This window comes from Pteropus alecto, unplaced genomic scaffold (assembly GCF_000325575.1).
Source record: "Pteropus alecto unplaced genomic scaffold, ASM32557v1 scaffold25, whole genome shotgun sequence".
Lineage (NCBI taxonomy): Eukaryota > Metazoa > Chordata > Mammalia > Chiroptera > Pteropodidae > Pteropus > Pteropus alecto.
The window spans coordinates 513,420-540,454 of NW_006441955.1; the positions used below are offsets into that span (position 1 = coordinate 513,420).

Sequence of the window (27,035 nt, forward strand, 5' to 3'; positions counted from 1 at the left end):
ACAAAAAGGGCAAAGAGAAAAGCCTCCAGCTGGTTTCTACATACAGTCTAAACTACAAACCATCCTTTCCTTTCCTTGCAGAAGCTGCAGAAGCCGCTGTATGGAAGCACACAGGTAAAATGGTATGGCCCTGGCGCTGGACACCAGAGCCCCTGGGTCTGTGATTTACTGAGGTCCCTGACCACAGCTTGGCTCCCTTCCTGCTACAGCCTTAGCAACCTATGTATGACTCCCCGAAGCCCTACCCAGCAAAGAACAGGAGATAAAGAGTAATCAAACCGTGTTCACTGTTTCTGCTGGGCCTTTAAACTTGGGGAAGCACATATAAAAATTTTGTTCTGTATCATTATTTGGTATATCAAGCCATCTAAAAGCACTGGATTGCACCTTTTCTTTACTCATACAAACAAGTTACAAAGATTTCAAACAACAGATCATTCTTTAGGCTAAGGAAACACCACACAAGCACCAACTTCATTTTATGATTCAAAGCTCACATGCCCACAAAAAGAACACTATTCTTTATCTCTGAGAAACAAGGGCAGGGCAGAAGGAGTTACACTGACCAATTTTAGTATTGGCTAAAACTAACAAATTTTAGTTTTCCTTTTATTTTCAAGTTTTGGTACAGAAGTGTGCATTCAGACACTAGTGCCGCCTTCTTCCATCAGACCTTAGTCCGGCAACAAACATTGTTTTGCTGGGATCGGTTTGGTTTCTAAACAATGCTTCTTTAAAGGGAGGAGCTATGAGATACTGATGCCTAAGTTATGTTGGTTAAGAAACAGTACATTCAGTTGAAGATTTTTTTTATTCCCTTGACTGAGAGTCCGTAAATGAAATCCCAAGCCTCCCCATTTTCCTTTGGTTGCCTTTTTCACCAAATGCCATTCTACCACAGGACCAAAACAGCTTTCTCTTTGGGAGGAAGACAGGCTGCCGGATCAAAACAGAACTCCCTACAGAACCATGCCCCTGACAAATTCTGAGTCAAAGACCAAAAGAGGACATGGACTCTTCAGAGACTTCCAGATACAACCTCCCACCCCCATCAAGCCTAATGTGTTCTGTTGAGGCTGCCTGGCTAAACAAAACAAAAACCCCAATGAAACAGAATTCCCAAAAAACAACATCTGCTTCCAGCTTCCTATGTCAGTGCAGCGGCATGGCTGAGTCCCAGAGAATCTCAGGCCCCTTATGCCCCCATCCTGGCCGGCTGCTGCTCGGCCTCTCCACTTCACATTCACAGAATCACTTCTTGTGCAAAACAAGCAGTCTACGTAGAAAGAATGCCCTCATAGTCTAATAAAAACTGTAGAAAAAAATGCTAGAGAGCCACCTCTCTTCCCACTCCCTCTTTATCTGCAGAGCGAGGGCATCTGTGCGTGGACAGGGTAGGCAAGCCTGACGTTGAGGGAGTCGTTGTGCTGGACGAGGGATGTCTGCTGGTAATGGAGCACCAGCTCCTTCAGTGAGCCATACAGGTTGTAGGGCTCTGCAAAGCCATAGCCCCGAGCAGTGCTGTAGATCACACAGTGCTTCACTTCCCCATCGGCACTGCAACGAGACACACAAACACCACAGGGCATTAACGTAAATAATGATAAAGGGACCCAAAATGACCAGAAGTGTGAAGGCAACTGTTCTGTAAAGAAGTAGAAACAGTCTGTCAATTAAGCTGTAAAATGTCACAACCCTGTGTGTTCCCCATACCACGCCTATAGACTCGTCACAGAGATACCCCTTAACCTCCCACCAAGACCTGGTAAAGCTAAAATGGATGGCTGCATTTAATCACTCAGATCTGGATCTTCATTAGGCAAGAATACTGGAAAGGGGAAGAACAAACCAAAAACAATTTTTTTTTTAGTATATAAATCAGTTGTTTTTAGGATACTCATAAGATTGTGCAACAATCACCACTATCTAATTCTAGAATAGTTTTATCACCCTAAAAAGAAACCATGTACCCATCAGCAATCACTCTGTATTCCTCCCTCCCCCTAGGCTCTGGACACTAACTCGCTTTGTCTTTAAGGATTTGCCTATTCTTGATGTTTCATGTAAATGGAATCACAGTATCACACAAACTTTTGTACCTGGCTTTCACTTGGTACACCATTTTCAAAGTCTTCCATGTTGTAGCATGTATCAGCACTTCATTTTTTTCTTATGACTGAATCATATTACATTGTATGGATATATCATTGTGTTTATCCATTCATCAATTGATGGACACTTGGTTGTTTTCACTTTTTGGCTATTATGGATGCTGTTGCTCTGATCATCTGTGTACGAGTTTTTGTATGGACATGCATTTTCAGTTATCTTGGATGTATACCTAGGATTGGAACTGCTAAGTCATATGGTAACCCTGTTTAATTTTTTGAGGAACTGCCAAACTTTTTTTTCAAAATGGTTGCACCATTTTATATTCCCACCAGCAGTGTAAGAAGGTCCAGTTTCTCCACATCCTTACCAATACTTGTTATTGGCCATCTTTTTTAGTTTATAGCCATCCTACTGGTATCTCACTGTGGTTCTGATTTGCAGTTCCCTAATGACTAATGATGTTGAGCATCTTTTCATATGCTTATTAACCACTTATATATCTTCCCCAGAAAAATGCCTATTTAAATCCTTTGCCAAATTTTAAATTGGGGCATTTGTCTTTTTAGTAAGAGTTCTTTATGTATTAGACACTAGTCGCTTAACAGATATATAATTTATAATATTTTCTCCCATTTTGTGAGTTGTCTTTCCACTTTCTTGATAGTGTCCCTTGATGCAAAAAGTTTTTACTTATGGTCAAGTCTAATCTATCTATTTTTTCTTTTGGTGTTTGTGCTTTTGGTGTGTAAGAACTACTACCTAATCCAAAGTCACACAGATTTATGCCTATCTTTTCCCCTAAGTGTTTTATACTTGTAACTCTTACATTTATGTCTATACTCCATTTTGAGTCAGTTTTTGCATATGGTGTGAGACAGGGGTCCAACTTCACTTTTTTGCATATGGCTTACTAGTTGTCCCAGCACCATGTGCTGAAATGACTATTTTTACCCCAGTGGTCTTGAGACCCTTGTTCAAATCCAATTGACCATACATATAAGAATTTATTTGATTCTCAACTCTATTAATTGATCTACATGTTTATCATTATGTGAGTACCTCACAATTTTGATTACTATAGCTTTGCTGTAAGTTTTTAAATCAGGAGGCATACATCAATTTTTTCCTATTCTTTTAAGATTATTTTAGCTGTTCTGGACCCCCTGCATTTTCATATGAATTTTAGGATCATCTTGTCAATTTCTAAAAAAAAAAAAAAAATCCAGCTGGAGTTACATTGAGCATGCAGATTGATTTGGAAAGTATTGCCACCTTAACAATATTAAGTCTTTTGATCCATAAATACTGGATATCTTTCCTCTTATTTAGGGCTTCTTTAAGTTCTCTCAGTGATGTTTTATAGTTTTCACTGTACAGCTCTTGTATTTTTTTGTTTAATCCTAAGTATTATCATTTTTGATGCTATTATAAATAACATGTCTTCTTCATGTCATTTTCAGATTGTTCGTTTCTAGCATATAGAAATACAACTGATTATTGTATCCAAATCGTTTAATCTGCAACCTTGCTAAACTCACTTATTAGCTCTACTAATTTACTTATTCCTTTCCAATCTGGATGCCTTTTATTTCTTTTTCTTGCCTAACTGCCCTAGCTAGAACCTTCTGTACGATGATTAAAAGTGGTAAGAGCAGAAACCCTTGCCTTCTTCCTCATCTTAGGGAAAAGCATTTAGTCTTTCACGATTAAGTATATTAGCTGTGGGTTTTTCATAGATAACCCTTTATCAGGTTGAGCAAGTGCCCTCCTATTCCTAGTTTGTTCAGTGTTTTTTAAAATTGAGAGTGTTGAATTTTGGCAAATGCTCTTTGTGAGTCTACTGAAATAATTATGTGACTTTTGTCCTTTACTTTAATAATATGTTGTATTGCACTGATTGACTTTTTTTTTATGTTGAACCACTCTTGCATTCATTCCTGGGATGAATGTACTATAACCAGTTTTCTTGTGATATCTTTTTCTAGATTGGGTATCACGGTAATATTGATTGCCCTTGTAAAATGAGTTAGGAAATGTTCTCTCATCTTCTATTTTGTGTAAGACTTTGTGAGAAACTTGTATTAATTCTTTTTAAAACATGTGGTAAAATTTACCACTAAAGCCAAGTGGGCCTGGGCTTTTTTGTGTGTGTGTGGGTAGCTTTTTATAATACTTCAATTTCTTTACTTGTTATAGTTCTATTCGGATATTCTATTTCCTCTTGTCAATTTTAGTAGTTTGTGTGCTGCTAGGAATTTGTCTATTTCATGTAGGTTATTTAACCTGTTTACATATAATTCTTTATGTTATTCCCTCATCATCTTTTTTAATTTCTGTAAGAGCTATTAGTAATGTCCCCTCTTTCATGCTGATTTTAGTAATTTGTGTCTTCTGCCATTTCCATTCGAATAACTTGAGCAGCCTAGGTTTGAGAGAAATGAAATGTTTTTCAAGTAGCTCTATCTTTGGGTAACAATAATCCAATGTACTTTTCAACTCCTTCTCCATTTCCTGCCCAGAGATACTCCATTATTCAACCTTTCAAAGTCCAGTTCAAATGCTACCTCCTCCACAAAACCTCTCAATCCCTTTCCTCCACCAGAATTAATAGTTCTTCATGTGCAAAGACTATTAATGATACCTATTTCACAGTGATTCTACTTATCTTGGATATTTAATTGTGAAATGAAGGATGGTATAATAGGAAAATGTGGGCTTTGAAGCCAGGTACACTTAGATTCAAACTGTGACTCCATCATAGAAGTAGACCACTAAAAACAAGATGATCGTGTAAAGCACTAAGCACTCTGTCAATAGGAGTGTCTTTATTTCTATCCTTACCACCTTGCACTCTTTGAGTGCAAAATCATTTTGTCATCTTTGCTTGCCTTCTGCCGTGGCCATCAGTAACATCATTATCATAATAATATTAGTAGATAACATTTATTATGTGCCAGCACTGATCAAAGCATATTACATATATTAATTCATTTAATACTTACAAAAACCCTCACGTAGGTATTATTATCCTTCTTTTATAGGTAAGAAAACTGGGCAAAGAAAAGTAACCTACCCCAGGTCACACATCTGGTAAGCAGCAGAGTCAGGATTTGAATCCAGTACATCTGGCACCAAAGCTTGCTCTCATAACCATCACACTACACCTCCACTCTAAGTATGGTCTTTGTCAATGTAGAAATTTGCCTTTTTAAGAAATAGGCAAAATCTACCAAGTCATGATTAGTTGCCCCCAGAATTTCACTTCCCATTAAAAGGAAAACAAGCTTATTCAAACAAAGTCATAAAATCATCTTACGGAAAACACTCAACATTTTCTATCACTACCCCAGCAGAATAGTATTTAGGTACAAAATTTAGATAGAACTGTAAAAACAGTTCTAGTTAATCAAGCCTTTCTAATCTAACAATGAAGACCAAGTTAGGCACATAGAAGACTACTAAAGAAATAAGTGATCTTTTCAATTAAAGATCTCACATTACTTTTCACAAATATCTGAAATCCAATAGCAACACTGCAGGGCCTAATCTACTTACCATTTAAATTAAAATCCCCCAAATGGTTTCAGATATCATTTCTCCCAAAGCAACTGTTTTCCTTGTAAAATATTAATGGTCTAAGCCATGGGCCCTCATTACTGTATGACTAATTTGATCTGAATTTTATGGGGGGCTGATTTTCTACTAATCAATGCAGAAGTTTTCAAAAGGTCATACCCCAGAGAAGACTTACACCACAGAGCAAGCATAACATCCTTTCTTGCTACTCTCACGAATTAAGAATGCACCATCGGGTTTCCCATAAAGCAAGTCCTCTGCTTGTACTCGATTGATATCCTCAACAAACCAGGTTTTCTCATCATAATGCGGCAGGTTTTCATCTTCCTCATTGATAAAATAGGTCCTAAAAATTAAATATCAGAATATTATTTTAACAATCAGGTTACTTATAAGAAAATTCACAAATAAAACTCTCTTCTAAATCTTTAACCACAAAATGACAACATGAAATTGCAATTACCTGGATGTTTTTTAACAACTTCATTACTTTCTATGGTGCAGAAAGCACAGAATTCACATGTCTCAACCATAAGCTGCCATGAATATTTGAATGAGCAATGCTTTTCTTTCACGAGGATCGGCAGGTCTCTAAACTCAAGCCTTACAGAAGAGTACTCTTCAGGCAATTCAATTCAAAAGAGGTGCAAAGTTCTTGATTCAATGTTCTCAAGTGACAATGAGAACCAACATTTAGCATGTATAAAGAAGGTCCATGTCTTATATTGGGAACAAAGCCCAGTGACAGAAGGGTAGAGAAAAAACTTACTCATCAGCATCTTCATTCTTGATTCCCAGCCAGGTATTCAGGCGCTTCTGTCTCACTCCTTTGTGATTAAGCCATCTGTCAGAGGGAAGACACCAGTGTCAGTATCCGCGCAAGCTCTGCCTGGACAAAGTAGACATGTCCAAGCCAACCAAACTTACAGAGTCCAGGAACCTCTTATTTTCTCCAGTCCCACTGAGAGTGGCCAGAGATTTCCCTAAACTAGTCTCTCCATTATTTTTCCTTCAACCTTCTGCAAAAAAGCAGAAATACAAATAGCTACTTGAAATTAGGCACTTCTCTCATTTTTCATTTTTCTTTTTCTACAAGGTTATACTACCACAAGCACATACATATTATACTCAGAGTGGGACATTTATTCCTGAAATCACTGGTTAGGTGTCACACATTTGCGATCTCCACAAGCCAGAGGACTCAATTCCTATGTGGTCTATTACACTGAGTTTAAAACTCCGCCAGAGGATTTCAAGGTCTATTTTTGCACCTAAGCAAGCCACAAGAAATTCAGAGTGGTAATCTGAGCAATTAATATAAATTTACTTCATCACCAGGCAAATCATAGTATTTTAAAATATAGTAACATCGTAGATGGAAAAAGACATAAACCATTACATTCACTCCCACTAAGAAGGCTGATGATCTAAAAATTAAGTGGAATATAAAAACTCTTTCATTCATCAACATCCCCCAACCAGACTCCTGATCATTCAGGTCTCATCATAAACATAATCTCCTCAGAGAAGACTACCCTTATTGTCCCAACTAAGGCAGTCACTCTCTGTACTTTACCTTATTTTATCATCTTCATAGAACTTGCCTGGAATTCATTTCTTTATATTTTCACTTGTTTATGTTTGTCTCCCCACTAAAATGTAAGCTGCTTTAAAGAAATGAGTCTGTCCTGTTCACAGTTAACCCCAATGCTAAAAATAGTGCCAGCACATAGTAGTTATTCAATAAATAGTCAATAATTATTTGCTGGTGGGCTGCTTTTAATAAATCTTCACGGTCAACTCCAAGGTCATCTTGTATCTCTCTGACCCCGAGTACATTAGATAATTTAGTATCACACCCAGTTTTAAAGTTCTTTTATACAGATTTCTTAGCCTTTCTCAATAAGACATGTCCTCCAATTAACCTGGATTTCATTTTTATTATGCTTAGTGAAGCTACAAAACAACTAGCATGATCTTGGCAGAATTTATTTAGTAACAAACCCCTCCTACAACACCACTTCTATTAGCAAAATATCCGGATTCTCTACTCTAAACACTCTTATCAACCAAACTTTTCCATCTTTAAAAAACTGATCTTTCCTTTATTAAAGAGACAAGGACACTGGGTAAAGGGCATGAAATGAACAAACAGCACTGCGCTTTCTGTTGAGTTCTTACTGTCTTTTAACCACTAACCTCTTGAAACTAAGCCTTCCTCTCTGCCACAAGGAATGTTAGGACACCCAGGGAAATCCAGGAGAAAAAGAGAAGAACTTTTTTGGTCCACCCTCCATTTGGAAAAGGTTCTGCCTTTTCACATAAGTAACTTTTCTAATCTCCCGAAAGTCCATTTCAAATACTACTATATAGTTCTGAGTCCTTAAACATCTATTTAAGGACAGGAACTGACTTAGCTTTTAAAAATGATTTCGAAAAAGCTCAAGTAACTTTAGTATGTTAATTCATATTTAACGTATTGTTGAGTTAATGCCTAGATCACATGTAAAGGCAGTATATTCTAGAAGAAAAACCTAATATTCAGCTCTCATTCTGTTACTAATTGTATAGTTCTGACCAGCCTCTCTTCATGCATCTCTTCCAAAAAACAAGACATTTCTACTCCCATAGCTTACACTGAAGTTATCTTAAGAAAAACAAGAGAAAAAATAAAGGTGTTAGCATATCCATACCCAGTCCCCAATGCAGCAAGTAGTAAAAACTATATGTATACATTTTGTCCTTTCTAAAGGTGTAATTAACCTTAGAATCCAACTACCACTCCCTAACAGGAAAAGAGCTTGTGTTTTAGTCCAAGGAAGAGAATTAACTAGGCAATCCCTGAAAGGGGAGTAGGAAGAAACACTGTGAATCTGAAGCAGAAGTCCTGGAGGAGAATTTATACTTTGCTAGAGCCTGAGATAGGGTAACAGAAAAGGGTGCCTCATGCACAAAGTACCCTGGATGGAGGACAAGAAGGTTTTAAGATGCAGTGTCTGTTGGTGACCAATAAGGAGATTACTAAAAAGAACACCTCTGAATTTTCTGGAACAGTAGTATTTAACCAGATGGAAGAACCCAATGATTAGGGGCAGAAGAAACACCCAGTGATGGCAGTGATGAGACAAGGGACTTCTGCTCCACTATTTTCCTGGCAGTACTTCTTAATGACATTCTTAAAGGATCCAAGTGTATGTGTATATGTGTAGGAGGTGGAAAGAGCCCTAATCATAACTGAGATAAAACACTTTTCATATAATTAAGAAAGTGAGAACTTGGAATCAATTAATTTTAATTTAAAGAAAAAGAAGAATACAACTTGTCTTGCACCAAGTTTCATAAGCAGAACTTCTCATTCTCTATATAGAAAGGAGCTAATATGGGAGAAGATATTTGCCAATGATACATCTTTGGGTTAATACCCAAAGTTTATAAAGAATTCATACAACTCAACACCAAAAAAAACAACAACAACAATCCAATTAAAAAACAGGCAGAGGACATGAACAGGCATTTCTCCAGAGAGGACAAACAGATGGCCGATGGACATATAAAAAGATACTCAGTGCCACTAGTCATCAGAGAAATGCGAATTAAAACCACAATGAGACATCGCCTCACACCTATTAGAATGGTTATCATCAATAAATCAAAAACAATGAGTATTGGCCAGGATGTGGAAAAAAGAGAACCAACCCCCTCGTGCACTGTGGTAGAACTGCAAATTGGTACAGCCACTATGAAAAACAATATGGAGGTTTCTCAAAAAATTAAAAATAGAACTACCTTATGATCCAGGAATATGCTTCTGGGTATTTATCTGAAGAAATTCAAAACACTAATTCGAAAAGATATATGCTCACTGCCACACTATGTACAATTGCCAAGATATGGAACCAACCTAAGTGTCCATCAATAGATGACTGAATAAAGAAGAGGTGGTATGTATTTACAATGGGATATTACTCAGCCATAAAAAAGAATGACATCTTACCATTTATGACAACATGGACAGACCTAGAGGGTTATTATACTAAGTTAAATAAGTCAGGCAGAGAAAGACAATATTACATGACCTCACTTATATGTGGAATGTAAAGAACAAAATAAACAAAACAGAAACAGACTCATAGATACAGAGAACAAACTGATGATTGCCAGGGGGTCTGGTGAAAAAGGTGAAGGGATTAAGAAATACAAATTGTTTGTTTGTTACTTTCAGTTTTATAGTCCACATATGAGTGAAATCACATGGCAACAAAGGAGAGTAAGACAAACAAAAACTCACAGACACAGACAACAATTTAGTGGTTACCAGAGAGAAAGGGGAGAGCGGGGAGGTAGATAAGGGTAAAGGAAGTCAAATATATGGTGACAGAAGGAGATCTGACTTTGGGTGGTGAACACACAATGCAATACACAGATGGTGTATTACAGAATTGTATTCTTGAAACCTATATAATTTTATTAACCAATGTTACCAATTAATTTTAAAAAAATAAATTTAAAAATTTTTAAAAAGAAATACAAGTTGGTAGTTACAAAACAATCCTAGGGATGTGAAGCACAGCATAGGGAATATAGTCAATAATACTGTAATAACTATGTATAGAGCCAGATGGGTACTAATGGGGGATTACTTTGTAAGTTATATAAATGTCTAACCACTAAGCTGTACACCTGAAACTAACAAAATAATATTGAATATCAACTCTAATTGAGAAAAAAAAGTGTATCAGACCAATATGCCCAAAAAATTGAGATAATATATAAGACATTTTGAAATGAAAAATTACCTTTAAAATGTCTGTTATGAGATAAATTAAGGAATGATTCCTTAAAAACAAAAAACAAAACAAAAAAACAGACCATCAATGGTAGAAATGTAAAACAGTGTAGCCACTCTAGAAAAGTCTGACAGTTCTTTAGTTAAACACAGTTATACCATGACCCTCAATTCTACTCCTCAACATATACTCAAGAGAACTGAAAATATATGTCCATACAAAAATTTGTACACAAATGATCAGAGCAGCATTATTCCTAATAGCCAAAAGTTAGAAACAACCCAAATATCTATCTACTGATGAACAATTAAACAAAATGTGGTATATCCATACAATGGATTATTTGGCCATAAAAAGGAATGAAGTACTGATACATGCTACACATGGATGAACCTTAAGAACACTATGCTGAGTGAAAGAAGCTATTTCCAAAACACTACACATTATATGATTCATTTACATAAAGTATTCAGAATAGGCAAATGCATAGAGACAAAAAATAGATTCATAGTTGTTTAGAGCTGGAGGGAACAGGGAGATAGGTTAAGTGTATATGGTTTCTTTGGGGTGATGAAAACATTCTAAAATTGCCTATAGTGATGGTTGCATGTATCTGTGAATATAATAAAAACATTGAATTAGACTCTTTGAAGTGGGTGAACTGTATGTGATGTGAACGTCTCAATAACGTTGCTTAAAAAAATAACACACCACTCTCCACAAAACTCCTTTAGCTTCAAACTCCCCTAGTACATGTTACTCAAAACTCATCATTAATGTACCTGTACTGTTATAAGTTATTCCTTATTTTGAGTTTATGAATACCAAGAAAAGTAAATGATAATCATGGCAGTGAACTCCTGATGAAAAAAGAATTGCACGTGAACCACCAAATTCCTTTTTTAAAAAAAAATTTTAAAGGATTTTATATTTAAAAACATTTTTATTGTATATTTAAGAAATGAAAGTCTATGTTTAAGTTTTCAAGAATATTCTGAAAAAGAGCACTGGGATCTCAGCAGAGAATCTCATAAAATCCTTGTGGGCTATATGCAGTAGGAAGTCAGGGAAATGTCCACAACTAAGGGGGCCTGATGAACTAATGACATAGTTGGGCCCTGCAGAATTCCAACCTATTCCAACTTCAAAATTGGACGAGAGAGCATACTCAGTGTCATGCAGCACACATTTTACAACCAGTCTCCTTCAGGACTGACTAGACAATTTTGGCACTGGAACAAATCCAGTCCACCAAGCCTAATACTGTCTTTGCTAGAAACATCAAAGCATGGATTATGGAACACTGGACTATCCTCCCTGAAGCAACCCTTCCAAAAGAGGTAGTGGCTGTCTGTGTCTCCCTAAATATCCTAGTTATCTTTACTAGCAGGTCATGGCTAGTAAAGCAGGTCATGATACTATCTAAACTCCTCTTTATATTTAGCTTACATAATTCATTAAAAGAACTTTCAAAGTCGAGTTGGCCACACTCAATCTTGACCCATGGGATGGTATATTTCTTAATATCACTTTCCAGGGCAAAAAAGTACTTCCATTCATTGCTTTGGTCCCTGGCATAGACTTCTTGGGCCCTTCTTCAGATTCATTATGTGACCAGAACCATGTAAGCATTCCAAGAGCAGGCACGCACCCTAGCTTTAGACAAAGGCATCTCTCTGCCTTGTTTGCAAAGCCCTTCTGTGTGCTATGTGTACTTGCTTGACATTTTTGGGGCCACAACAGCAAACTGAAATGATCTCTAGAGAGCAGTGTTACTAAAACAACTCAGCACAGTGTAGTTGTGACTGTTTGCCTCTAGAACAATCGCTTTACACTGTCCTCTACTGAAACTCAACAGCCACTATTCTAACCTCTAAGCTTCTATTTTATCCCTTTCTCTCTTTCTTATATGACTATGGAAAACCCAGTCATATGTCTTTACTCTGTCTTCTCCTGCCAAGAGCTTGAATTGAGTTGTTTTACATGCATGGAAGTCACCCACAAACATATTTCATTACAGTCTATCCATTACCTAGAATTAAACCTAACGTATTTTCCTTTGTTGTGGATTTTCTCCTTCTTTTGTCCTAAAAACCCAATCCACGCAATTTGTTCTGATAATATATCTTTCAATCTACATATATCTGGATACTATCCCTATATCTAGCTAACTCATATAGTTTTCCATAATATTAAAGAGCTGGTTTCACTTCTTAGGTCAAATTGTCTTTCAGCCTGCTATCGACACATTTCTATTAAGTATGGAATTTCATTTCTCAAAATAAAAATCCGTTAATACGCTTTTTGTACACTTATTTATAGGCCCCCCCACTATTAGTGTCTTTGCCCGAGCCCATGAGGGATAATTTCTGTGGTTCTACTATATAACCACAGGTTCTGGTTTTTGTGTTTTAGACAAACATTAGTCTGTACTTTTTAAGCTATATCACTTTGCTCATGCCACAGCCACTCTCTGAGATTTCCAAGGCACCTGTACAAATTAGAGTCCTCCCACACACTGACTTTAGGTAAACTCTAGTACCGCTACTAGTAACAGGAATGCTTTCCTACAGTCTCACTGGCCAGTTCTCAATTACAAACTCTTCTACCTCTATCACTTTTAAATGCCAGCAGCAATCTGGTGCAGGTGGTTCCCTCCCACACAGGCCCGGACTACTTACACAAGGTGCTGATCTCGGATCTTGCGCAGCTGGATCAAGTCAGGTTTAATACTGTTCATTTTTTTATCTATTTCCCGGTTGTCCAAAGCTTGTTTCTTCAAATCCTGCTCTAGACGCATTTTGCTATCATGAATCTCACCCAGACGTGATTTCAATTTGTCATAATTCATCATAATTCTGTAAAAATGTTTGACATATTAAGGCTAAAATAGGAACCAAGCAGGAGCATTCTATAGTGTAATCAGAGTCCTGATATCTTAAGTATGGTCTACATCTGCTGTTTTCAGGTGGCCCATATCCATTCTCACTCTTCTCGTAATAGCATCTTGATGGTCCCTACCCTCATCTCAGGTTCAGGGGTGAACATCCACACAACCCAGCCTGGCCAATAAGAGTATTCTATTCCATTCTATCCCTACCTTCAGGCAGCAGTGACTGGTTCAGGAATGGAATAATACAATACCTAAACTGACACAATGAGAGTCAATTTTAGGACTTTTGCTAGAACTACTGTAAACAGATTCTCTCTGTCCACTAGGATTGCTAAATTATGAATACTTATGTGCTAGTAGCACTCCCAGCTGCTCTATGGCCACCTCATACAGAAAGCCGCCTGAGGATGAAGCCAATACAAGAGAAAAAACTAAACCAAAAGACAGTATGAGAGAGAATCCTGATGGCCTTATTTGGGCCCTGGATCAAGCCATGATTGAACAGGTATAGTTATATGTATGCTATCAAGAGATAACACAACATAGCATTTAAGAGCAACGGCTTTGCAGTCAGGCCGCCTAAGTTTGAATCTCTGGCCTGCCACTTACTGTATGGCTATGGGCAAGTTATTTAACTTCTCTGTGCCTTCATTTCCTCTTCTGTTTAAAATGGGTACCTAAACAATACCTACCCTCACTGGGTTACTGTGTAAATTAATACACATAAAAGAACCTGGTAGATCTTGGTAAGCACTCAGTAGATGATGGCTATAAGCTTTTCCAGCACACAAACTTTAGCTATGCTCTAAATCCTTAGGGCAACAATTGTCCACATTACTCATTTGTCACTCAATGTGTGGTTTTATATTACTATTAAAACTTCATCATGCTACTTTACCTCCCCTTGCAACTAAACTACAAGTTATTTTCTACTTCTTCATTATTAATTGCCATTTATGGATAATATACGCCAACATACACACACACAAACATGCCTTTATGTACCGTGTGTGTGTATCACTTAACTCTCACAGCATTTGAACAAGATATTATTCACAGTTTATGGAGAAAGAAACAGGCTCAGAGAATTAAGTAACTCGGCTAAGGTCACACAGCTAGTAAACAGTGAATACAGAATTCAAGCCTATAGTTATAACCATTAAGCTATAATGCCTCACAGCATTCAGCCCTATTCTTTTGAACACAAGGGTTCACTAACACTTTGGTGTTAATATGAGAAAGAATTTTGCTTTTCCCTTGCATATGATTCATTATTATTTATTATCCACTTTTTCACTCCTCGACTCACTGTTATTTGGCTCAGTCTTCCAGTACGCCACTAAATTTGCTTTGATAAAGGCTTCCACTATCCTTTTAGCTGTCAAATCCAAGACTTCTCATGCTACTCATTCTCCCTTTGTAATCTCACATTTATGCCTCCCAAATCCTTTCTGTACCCTGAGCCCCAAATCCAGTAGCCTTTCAGACAACTCCATTTGGGTTCTCACAGGAACCTCAAACTCATTGGTTTCAACCTCAAACTCTCTTCACATACTCTATTTTGGATAACACCATCCCTTAGTCACTCATATCCCTCACTCACTAGAAATAATCTTGACTTATCCCATATCTACCATTCCTGGTCAGGCCTCAAGTCCTCAGCATTTCCATTAACTTCCCCTCCTTTCTTGCCTTTGCTCCGATTCAGGCCCTCACCATCTTAAAAACTTGATGACCACAAGGACCACAGTCACCTGCAAGTCAGGCTGCTCTTCCCGCCCACAATCTTGTTCCGCCTCCAATTTATTCTCAAACTGCTGCTGTTGACTTTCAGTTCAAAAAATATTCAGTGAGCATCACTATGTACTCCCTGGCACGATACCAGTTGCTGGAACTATCAGGGAAAATAAGCCATCATCCTTACTGTCAACAAGCCTGCAGTTTAGTGAGTGGGACATTCAGTTAATGTTATAGTAGGGATTGGAACCAGATACTATAGGGGTAGGGACAAAAAGCCTTCAAGCCAGTCTAGGAAATCAGGGTAGATTGTCTAGAAAAAGTCATGTCTAAGCTGAGTCCTAAAGGATGAGGAGTTAGCATTTAGACGGATGGAGAAAGAATGCAGAAGAGAGGTGGTTCAGTTTGGTGCTGTTAGTGGGAAAGGCAAGTATTTCCATATGGCAGGACTGTGAAATCTTGAGGAGTAAAAACAGACACAACAGAGATGACTGGGGGAGAAAGCAAGTCTTGTCTCACTGATGTACTTGGAGTAATGTATTAGGAAGATTTACCGTTCAATTTCCTTTTCATTCCCCTCTCTGCGAAATCGCTCAATATATTCTTTGCTATATTGTTCTTGTGTGTGACACTGCTCTTCAAATATTTTAATTGTTTCATTAAAAGCTTCAATTGCAGTCCGCTTCATCTGTATTTCCTATAGGAGAGAAAAAAAAAGACATATACCTCATTATCTTTTTTTTTTGTAATGTTGGTCTTCCAACAAGTCTTATAATTCTACTTATAATTTAGACCAAATTTGGAGGGCTTAAACAAGACCCTTTATTTAACTCCTACCCTTATTACTTATATGCAAAATGCATCATCCAAACCCTAAAAGTAAAAAAGAAAAGAACTAGTACTTGAAATATAGCTGAAAGCCACAGAAAGGCCTCTGAGTTGCTAAGAGGATTAACCCTGAACACCTTAAAGGATAAAGTTCTGCCTTTGCACCTATTGTAGTGCTGGCGCCCAAAAGGTCCTGAAGGAGTGAATGGATAGAGCAGAGTCCAGGCACCAACGTGCAAGCCTTATTCATAGAAGAGACCTACAGAGTCTGTTCTTTCATTTCTAAAGCATGTAGTTTTCTAAACATTCATCTGTAGATTAATCTGATTAGAAGCAGAAAATGAAGAAGAAAAATAGCTGTAAAATCAGATACAGAATAAGATGAAAAACTAAAAACTCTATCGAACGAAAGCCCAGTAGGCTAAGGCACTCAGCACTAGGGTAAATAGTCCTACACATTTCGATGAGCTCTGAGGGTATTTGTAGACTTTAGCATCTGAATCATGATTCCCCTAAAACCTTCAAAGAGGGTTAGATTTTGTTCCATTTACTTTAGAAGGTCAAAAAAACCTGTATAAAGGTCTAGAAAGATTACTCTACTGAATGTTTACAATTTTTAAAGGTTTGGTGCTTACAGGATAATTCCTCAACTATCAAGCATTAATTTCAACAAATGATTACAGAAAATCCACTATACAGAAAATACCATCTGATGACAGATTCATAAAACTTGGAGCCTACCCTTCAGGCTTCGGAATACACATGTGAAACAGATTTCTGAACTCTGTAACAGGTTTTGTTTCAGGACAAGGTAGAGGAAATCAAGAGGAGCAAATTAGTTACTTATTGCTTTACAGAGACTTCACAGAGAAGGCAACATTTGGGGTGGGGGGAAGAAAATACTGCATTACACATAGATGGCATAACACGGTGTGTACATGAAATAATAGGGGATGTTCAGGAATCAGCAATTGCTCAGTAGGGCTGGAACATAAGGGAATTAGCATATGAGGGAAGCTAGAACCTTATGATGGTCCATATAGTTGAGGTTATATCATACATATCTCAAATAGTACTGTAAACTTATAGAAATGACCACATATCTATTACAAATTCTACAACTCTCAAATTACAGTGGAGGATCTTGTCTCCCTTGCAAGGTTAGAAATTACCTATAAAGCTCTGGCCCTGTATCTTCAAAGAAAACACCAATAATTTAGGCTTTACTAACACTGGTATATGTGTTGGTAGGTAGGGGAGCAAAGGGGAAAAAAGTGATATCACAGCCAAAGCAGCAGCTCCCCCTTAAACAAGGCCACTATGCCTACCACCGAAACTATAAATTCACCTGTATCTATATCCCTTCTTTCTCCTCCCTTTCTCTACATGTTATGGGTATCATTTCCTCTTCCTTTCTTAGGTATTTCATTCTATCACATCAGCCAGTTCTTCTTACATCATTAACTCTCCCAATCTAATAATTCCTTCTCAACAACATACAAACAAGTTCCAATTATACTACTCTGAAAAAAAATCCTAACCCTAAATTCTCTTCCAGTCACAGTTAAGTTTCTTGAAAGAGTCGTCTATATGGCCTGTCTCTCTTTCCTCATCTCTCATTCACACTTCAACTCATTCTATTCTGGCTTCTGTACTCATCACTCCACAGAGGACTGCTCTTTCCAAGGTCACCAGTGACCTCATTGCCAAATTCCTGTCTCATATCCCAATCCATCACTAAGTCCTATCACTTTTCCTCCTAATTATATGTATTCCAGATGTCAAATATCTCCATATGTAGTCTATTCTCACCCTGTGCCAACCCTGACTCAGGATATACCATCTCTTTCCCATTCTCTGGGAAGAATTCACTTACATCAAAGCAATCTAGATTTTATCTAAGATTGCACAGAAAAAAAAAGAGAGGAGGTCTATAACACTTATAAACAGAGGAGGTCAAATTTTTTTCAGATTTTTTTTTTTTTTAGGCGAGGTAGCCCTTAGTTGACTTCACAGATTGCAAGGACCTTGTCAGTTTACAATCCCTTATGTTTTTATTTTTTACACCTACAGCACCTGGCTTCCTAGGTGGTCTCCCATCCAATTACTAACCAGGTCTGACCCTGCTTAACTTACAAGATCAGACAGAATGGGGCTTGTTCAGGGTAGCATGGCAGTAGACTGAGGTCAATTTTTTAGTCTCCCTTTAACACATCTCCTGCCTGTACTGATCGCTGTATCCCTCCCTCTCGTCCCCACCTCCCAAAGCTTTAAGACTCCGTGGCTCTTATCTGCTCAGCCCTACCTTAAGTCTTGCTCTCAATTCTCTCACTTATAGAAATTTAGCCCTCTTCTACCTTCAACCTAGTGACTTTTTGGTTGCTTCCATCTAACCCCTACACAGCTCTCCAACCAGGGGTTCCAAGTCCAGAACCCAGTCTCATATCAGCTGTTCAGAACTCATAATCTGCTGTTAAATTCCCAATATTACTGAGCATATTGGCAGCATGTGGAGCTTTCTCTGCTTTTTCTAGTCATGACAGAAAGCAGAAATGCAGCTCTATACAAGCCAAAATCATGCCACAGACTAATGCTTCTGTAAATCACTTGATGTTCAAAGTAATAACCTGTGTTTCAAAAGAATATACATGAGAAACCAAGTAAAATATATTTTCTTAGGCTACTATTAACCCAAATATTGCAACAAATAAGCTTCCCTGAAAATCTGCACCTTCATAAAAATTCTCAGACCTTTTATATACTATGTAACAACCCAGGGCAAACTAAACCAATCCAAGTACAGAATCAAAGCTGTTCTAGGAAAAGAATAGATTATTCTTCAGAATTTTGCTTTATATCATAAATGTAATAAAAGAAATATTGATTATTAAGGTTTATGATCTAAAAACTGTGTGGCTGTGACTACTAATGGTCCCACAATTTCCATTAATTTCTTCTTCCTCAGTAAACTCCCAAATGTTATTGGGCACACCTGATCAAATAAAGACTAGCTTTCTCAGCCTCTGCTGCCGCTAATTATGATCTGTAGCTATGTCCAGCCAGTGAGAGGAAAGTGGAAGCAGTATATGTTTCTTCTAGCCTTAAAAATAAGTAATGTTCCTTCCTCTTTCCTATTCTTCCTTCCTGTTTGCTAGAATATGGTTATGGCTGATACTTGAGTAAGCCAACTTCCACAGATAGCAAAGCACCAAGACAGAAGAATCCTAGGCCCTAATGACTATGTAGTTGACATAACACCCTATACTGCCTATACATAAAAGAAAAATAAATTTCTACCGGAAGCCTTCGCTATTTTGGATTTTTTTTTTGTCACTTGTAGTCAAACCTTATCCTAGGTAATACTGATATAAAATACATTAACAAATAAAAAAGTGATTTATGAATGGGAGACGAATTTATATCATCAATCTCAAAAAAGTCTATTTAAGATATTAAGACAGCTAAAGATTGTTAGGTGAATTTTAAAAAAATGTAATGTAACTGTAACACTGCATATTTATTGACCTAAACAACAAAAATATACAAACCTGAGATGTTCTCGTGTATTCTTCATATAGCCTGTCATACTCTTTACTCTTTTCCTGATACTGGGAGTGATACTCCTGTAGTTTTTTACCAACTGCATCAATGTTATCTTCTTTTACCAACTGATCCTATACAGGTAAACAAAAGAAATAAAGAATGTTAATAATTCTGACATGAATTTTCTATCCCTATTTATTTTTAAATTGTATTTATACTGTAAGTTTAAGCCATTATATTAATATCAAGCATGCAAAAGCACTAAATCCTTTTGTTAACACTAAGATCAGCCTTTAGATTACAAAAAAATAGTTAATACTTTAAAAACTAAGAAATGAATTATAAATAGGAAATATAAATAGAAATATTTTTACATAAAGTTAATAAATACATGCAACAAGTTATTAAGAAATAGTTGCCACAAAATAAGTTTTACAATTCTTAAATCTTCAGTAGAAAATTAAAAATGACCAGATTTCTTTTTTTTAACTGATAAGCCTGGTAAATTAGAATCAAATGATGATGTTAAATAATGACTTGCTGAATAGCTATCGAGAACTTCTGTAATCATACCTGTTGGTATTTGGACACTGGGTACATTAGCTTCACATCAAGTTTGGGATTGTACTGAGCAAGAGATTCATGATGATAGTGGTTAATGAGCTCCACCACAGAATTAAATGTCAGAGGATCAGAAAAGCCGTATTTACCATCTCGATGATAGATTTTTATTAATTTATTATTGCCTCCCTTCCTGTGAACAACAAGACAACAACTGTAGATTTTTTCCCCCCAAATTCCACAAAGTATTACATTCACGTATAGATATAAAAGCTTGGTGTCACATAATAAACAAGTTTTATTATACTAATGAGACTGGAACAGATGAAAAGACATAATTATGTGTGTAAAATAATGTCATATTATTTTTACAACTATTTCTTCTCTCTTGGTTACTAAAGGTCAACATACATACACATCATTCATTATCAATAAATCTGGCAAAAATAACCACTTTAAGAAAAATAATAGAAATAGAAGTATACTATATCTTTTATTTTCTGAATGAATTTTCTAATTTATATTCTATCAATATATTTTCAAGAAGAACAGAAACAACTTCTTTAGGACCTAAAGATTATGTGGTTGTCTGTGGAGGGAAGCAGAAGCCATCTCTATATGAAGGAAGATGATAAACATTTGTCACACAATCACCAACACATTCAAGGTAATGACCAAACAAAATTAAACTCCTAGAATGATTTATAACTGAGTAATTTATCTAGCAACTTACATTATTTTATCTTTTATATGTGCTTATAATTCTTGGAAATGACTTTATTTAGGCCATCACAATATGTAAATTATTCAACTGTCATTCAACTGTTTTACAAAATATAGCTTTGGAAGAGCTATTTATATTAGATGAGTATAATTTTATGCTTGAATAGTTTTGACCACTTTTTGTTTATTGAGCTCTATCCAATGGTCCCTTAAAAGATAATTTATAACCAAAGCTTAAAATGGCAATGTTCTGCAAGTCCTATAAGGCATAATCTAAAACCACATCAGGTTGATTCATTATGTCTTAGCAAAATACTGCATCGTTTCCACTCAACTCTTCTTATAGCAGCATGTTGACTTAATAGGGGAAAAATATGCCTCTATATCTCTTTATGCCATGCTATTACACATAATAAATGAGGCACTGGGATTTGTGAAAGGTCAAACACAGCAGACTTGAATCTATGGACTGATTTAAATTAAATAATGCTTAGAAGGTCAGTATTTAGATAGATGACGAACTATTCCTATAAAATATACATTAGTAGGACCAATAATCATATGTAGTTCCTATAGGTGTGTACACCTGCATATATACTCTCAATAAATGCAAGCTGTTCTCTCGGCAGAGAAAAGTTAAAAGGCACTTGTTAACTCAAAACAAATTACTGAACACCTACTATGTGCCAGGAACTATATGACACAGTTGGACACAGTGATAAACAAACCAGAAACAGTCCATGCTCACACGGAACTTCCAGTTTAGGAGCATAAGGAACATATCTCCATCTTTAAGCTTATAAAGAGGATAAAATAGATAGAACGTAAAAATAAACAACTAGACATATCAAGTGGTAATACTCCGACTGAAAAAAATTAAGCAGAGTAAAGGGAAGAGAGTTCTGGGGGTGGAAGGATTGCTATTTTATGCATGTTGCACAAAGAAAACCACTCTGTTCAGAGTTTTAAACAAAGTGAGGGAGCCAGCCCAGTAGATACCTAGGCAAAAAGCTTTCCAGGCAGAGAGAACAGCAAGTGCAAAGCCCCTGAGTTAAAAGCAAGCTTGGTATGTTCAAAAAACAGCAAAGAGGCCAGTAATGCTGGGGATGAATTAGCAAAAGGGAGAGTAGTAGGAAGTGAATTAAGAGATTGTAAAAGGAGCTTATATCATGTAAGGACACTTACTTTTACTGAGTAAGATGAGGAGACACAAGAGGGTTTGAGTAGAATATCATCTATTTTGTGTTTTAAAAGATTCACTCTAGCTGCTGGGTTGAGATCATTCAAAGTGGGCAGGGGTAGAAGTAGAAAGATCAGTTGAGAGCTACTAAAATAATCTAGGCAAGAGATAATGGTGTCTTAGACAAGGGTAGTAGCAGTGGAGATGCTGAGAAATGGTGGGATTCTGAATATATTTTCAAGAGAGAGCTTGACAGGATGGCCTGAATATGGGTATGAGAGAAAGAGACAAGATTAAGATGATTTCAGGGGTTTTATCTTAAGCAATTAGAAGAATGAAATTGTCATTTATTGAAATAAAAAAAGCTATACAAAAAAAAATAAGTTTAAAGGGAAAAAAACATTTTGCTTTCAGGAATGTTAGGTTTAAGATGCCTAGGGAACATCCAAGAGCAGATGATCCAGCAGTCTACTTGAAGAATCTAAAGTTCAGGAGAAAGGTCTGGGCTAGAAGTAGAAAATAGAGTCATCACTCTGTAGATGTAAATGGTACTTGAATCTTTTTCTGGCCCTATATATACTCTCTCCTAATCGTTAAACATGGATTTGAACTTATCTTTTAACACTTACTAGCTATATATGTCTTTAGGCAAGTTTCTTAACCAGGTTAAAGTTCAGTTGCCTCATCTATCAAATGGAAGTATTAATACCTACCTCATAAGGCTATTGTGAGGAATAAATAAGCTACTACATACAAAATGCTTACTACAGGGAGTTGTCATTGTTGCTGTTGAAATCATTTTTTTTTAGATAGTCCCTTTTTAAAAAATCACAAGACTTTATCGTAATTAGGCTATTTTAATTGTTGAAATTAAATGTGGAAATATTAATGCAGTTTTCCTAATCTTAAAATGTCCCATTTTTGTAAATATAAAGTGATACATCCACTACTTATGAGATTCTAATATGCCCACATGGGTGGCATGATATAGGCTGAGAATTGCTTATTTTCTACATATCCTCATCAGTCTAAATAAGGTTAAGTTTTACTCTCTGAAGTCTGCATTAAGGAAAATAATAGAGTTATTAGAGGAGTGAATTCCCAAAAATATCATTAATAACCTTAGGCTGTGCACATGACTTCTCCTTCACTCATAAGGTCAACAGTATACTTCTTACTTACTCAAATTTAGAGATTTTAAAATTTTATTGCTACATAAAAATAAAAATTGTTGCCATTTTTATATGACATTTAAATATTTAATGTATAGAAAAAAGACAAATAACTAAAAATTATGTATCTAGATTAAATAAAAATATGAAAAACGTGTATATAGATTTAAATAAAATACAAAAACCTTCATATACCCAGAAATAAATAATGCTAGTAGAACACTAACCAAAATGCTGAAAAATACTTACCGTAAAGTCAAAGTATAATCTCCCTGCATTTTTGTTGAGGCATCTCTGACCAAGAAGGTACCATCTGGCATATCCCGTAATTTGTCATTTACCTCCTCCCTGAAGAATTATAGGAAAAATGAAAAAACATAAGCATTGTTTATTCTCTCTTCATTTATTATTACTAAGGCTAGTTAGGAGGTAGGTATATCTAAGGCTAGGGAATCATGGGGGCCTTCAGAGGTCATTTAGTTCTTCCCCCTAGGTATGTTCATTGTGTTTTGATTTTCAGTGTTATGCAATCTAAGGAAGGGTTATTTGCTTCTTAAAACTCTTCCAGATTTCAACAGTCTGTAGGGGATAGGTTTTCCATTAAGCCCTTAGGGCTTCCTTAGGCAGGTCTGAACTTGCAGAGTTTCAGGAAAAAAATAGCAGCTGTTTAGAAAGGAGGTTATATTTAAGAATGGTGGCAGCTGTCTGATCAGAGGGGGGTGAAATTCACTAAGTTCATAGTCTTTCAAAATAATACTCTCCAATATGAATTTATACTGATAAATTCCTCTGCAGAGCTGATTTAGCACTACAACTCTCAAAGAAAATGTCAGGGCATAAAAGACCCTTGAATTATAGAACAATGTGGTCTTAAAATATAAACTTAAATGGTATTTAAATATAATAGGTCCTTTTAATGTACAATGCTAAAATAAAATTTTTCTAATTTTAATATATGTCATCTTCAAAAAAATAAATATAGAATTATCATATAACCCAAAAATTCCACTTTTGGGATGTATACCCAAAAGAACTGAAAGGAAGGACTTGAACAAACATTTATACAACGTTCATAGCAGCATTATTCACAATAGCCAAAAGCTGGAAACAATTCAAATATTCATCAAAGCCAAATGTACAGATGAAGAAATTAAAATGTGACATACATACATATATATAGAATATTATTCAGCTTTAAAAAAGGAAATTCTGACATATGCTACGACATGGATGAATCTTGAAGACATTATGCGAAGTGAGATAAGCCAGTCACAAAAAGACAAATATTGTATGATTCCATTTATATGAGGTATCTAGAGTAGTCAAATTCATAGAAACAAAAGTAGGATAATGGCTGCCAGGGAGGCGGCTGGTGAGAATAGGAGGAGAGGGGAGTTATTGTTTAATGGGTAGAGCTTCACTTTGGGAAGATGAAATAGTTCCAGAGGTAGATGGTGGTGATGCTTGAACAACAATTTAAATAAATGTACTTTATGCCACTGAACTGTACACTTGAAGATGGTTAACATGGGAAGGAAAAAAAAATAAATGCCACTCTAGTAATGGGAGAGAACAGACATGAGAAAGAGAAGGACAAGCATAAACCTGAATACAGCATCAACCTGAAACCTGACTTGGCAGAAATGGATAACAGTTTTTAAAAACAAGAAAATATGATATTCAAATTTTAAAAATACATATGTATATTTTTTTCCTTCTCTAGTTCCAAAATTTTCCAAAACCACATTTTACCCAAAAGGTAAATATATCCAAGAGTCCTGTTTCCCAAAATGAGGTAAGTGAAGAGTGCCATCAAAATCACGTGGGGAGGTTATTAAATGCAGATTCCTGGGCCCCACCCCAATTGATTCTTGTGTATGTAAAGACTGTGGAACCATTGCCTTAGAAACAGAAAAGTAAAGAAAATTAAGTTCCTTTTATCCTAAGACATATGTAACTATCTCAAATGTATGTTTCATTTATTCAGAAATCTATCCTCAATACAGAATTAAAAGTAAAATCACACCCATAATCTAAAGATTTTCATGTCATTTTTTTTTGTGGGAAGAAAAGCATTTAGAAACTTTTGAAATGTTCTCACACGATTTCTTAAATGGTAATCTTTAAATGACAACTAATGAGACATAAAAATGCTTTATTTTACCTAATAATTCTCAAAAATGAGTTTTTAAAAAACTGCATTCATAGTAGCATTCTAGTTACCTTGAAATATCCCCCCAGTACCATTCTGCATCCTGAAGAGAAACAGAACTGTCCTTCATTCCATTTGTAACGGCTGAAGTCACTGGCTTAGGTGGCTTCGGTGGAAGAGCTAGAAGAGAAATTAATATTACTTTGTATATGTAACATATCATTTGTTTTCTAATTTCACCAGGAACTGCTCATTAACCAGTATACATTATGATTCAAGTAATTATAAATCAAATTGTGTTTTGTTAAATGTTAAACATCAGCCAAAAAAGGGATCTTTTTAGCACTATACCAACAATTGTCTGAAAAGTGAGATTTTCAAGCTATTTAGTTTTTTCCCATCATTCTTATAAAACACTAACTTTTCATTCTGAACAGATGTCCAAAAAAAGGTTCACTATCTTTCAAAAGGCAGTATGACAACCCTTCACAAACAATTCAGTCCAAAAGCCATTAAGTGGGGCTGGTCATGATAGCCTGGTCACAATGGCCAAGAATTGGGGTCAGAGCCCAAAGCAGCTGAGGGAGGACTATATCCATACAGGAGGAAAGCAGCACGGCACAAGACCTCGGCGCTCCAGCAGGTTAAGTGGGGTATGCTCACAGGGGAAGCCTAACACAGGGCACTGAAGCTGAGTGAAGTAAGAAGGGCAGTGGCATGGGGTCCAGGTGGCACAGAGTGTTACAGACCATGCTAACAAGGACACAGTCCTCAGAGATGGGCATCCCAAAGCAGTGGGGCAAAGCCATATAAAGGTGAAAAGAGTTTCTACTTGGATGGGGGATGGGAGGTGGCAGGGGAATACAGCAATAGCTATAAGAGACTGGGTACATACAAAGAGATGGATCAAATAAGTAAAACCATTAAAAATAATAGGAACCAGGTTTTTCATATCTAAAAAGTCAGTTACAAATACAGAAAGGTAAAAAATAGAATGAATACTATGGTTTGGACTGGAATTGCAGCTACAGATGTGAAGTCATGGAATTCATTAGACAGACAGACAGAAAGACAGATGTAGACAGACATAAATGTCTATATTATTCACTAGGTCTGTTCTTTGAGAGGTCCTGGGATCAGCAACACCCCAATATGCACACCTACCACCTCGATCTTAGTTTCTAATGCCATTATTTACTAAAAAGAACCAGAGCTCTTTGAAGAAGTGGCTGATTCCAGGGCTGGGGTACAGCAGTATAGTACCAAGTGAACCTGGAACATTATGCCAAAAAGTAATTAAACAAGTGCTAAAAGAATGAGAAGCCATGATGAAATAAAGAAGCCAGCTTAAAGGGACTCCCATTATCAAATCTAAAACAATTGGAACATCAGTACAAATACTGATAAGGAAATATGTCATTAAAAAAATAGGAATATAAGTGTCCATGCAGATATAAATGAAAAGATTAATGAAAAGGAGGATTTATATAATCTCAGAGGGCCTTCTTACAAAATGCTTATTAATCACAAAATTAAAGACTAATATAACAGTGATGAAAACTGGCAAGCACCACCTTAATCAAGTAATCAAGGTTAATACCACCAGTAATGGCAGAATCATGGGCCCCCAATAAAATGCACTGAAAAGGACACATCACTCCTGTGATATTCCTCCAAATATGCATAAACTGAATCTAATCATGAGGAAACATCTGACAACCACAACTGAGAGACATTCTACAAAATGGCTGGCCTGTAATCTTCCAAAATG

At 36.3% G+C, this 27,035-nt stretch overlaps 1 protein-coding gene across 9 annotated transcripts in view; it reads right to left on the minus strand.

Moving 5' to 3' along the window:
* Positions 1–381: 381 nt before the first annotated feature.
* LOC102891637 (phosphatidylinositol 3-kinase regulatory subunit gamma) overlaps positions 382–27,035 on the minus strand; it is a 67,885-nt gene continuing 41,231 nt past the window's right edge. For all 9 annotated transcript variants that reach the window (XM_025052035.1, XM_015595234.2, XM_025052036.1 and 6 more), the window contains 9 exons: positions 25,336–25,444; positions 23,362–23,460; positions 20,050–20,230; positions 19,482–19,607; positions 15,660–15,802; positions 13,157–13,333; positions 6,458–6,532; positions 5,864–6,034; positions 382–1,557 (listed from right to left, as the gene is read on the minus strand). In XM_025052035.1, coding sequence (XP_024907803.1) covers positions 1,359–1,557; positions 5,864–6,034; positions 6,458–6,532; positions 13,157–13,333; positions 15,660–15,802; positions 19,482–19,607; positions 20,050–20,230; positions 23,362–23,460; positions 25,336–25,444 — 1,280 coding nt within the window. In that variant the 3' untranslated portion in view covers positions 382–1,358. The remainder of the gene's footprint in view (positions 1,558–5,863; positions 6,035–6,457; positions 6,533–13,156; positions 13,334–15,659; positions 15,803–19,481; positions 19,608–20,049; positions 20,231–23,361; positions 23,461–25,335; positions 25,445–27,035) is intronic.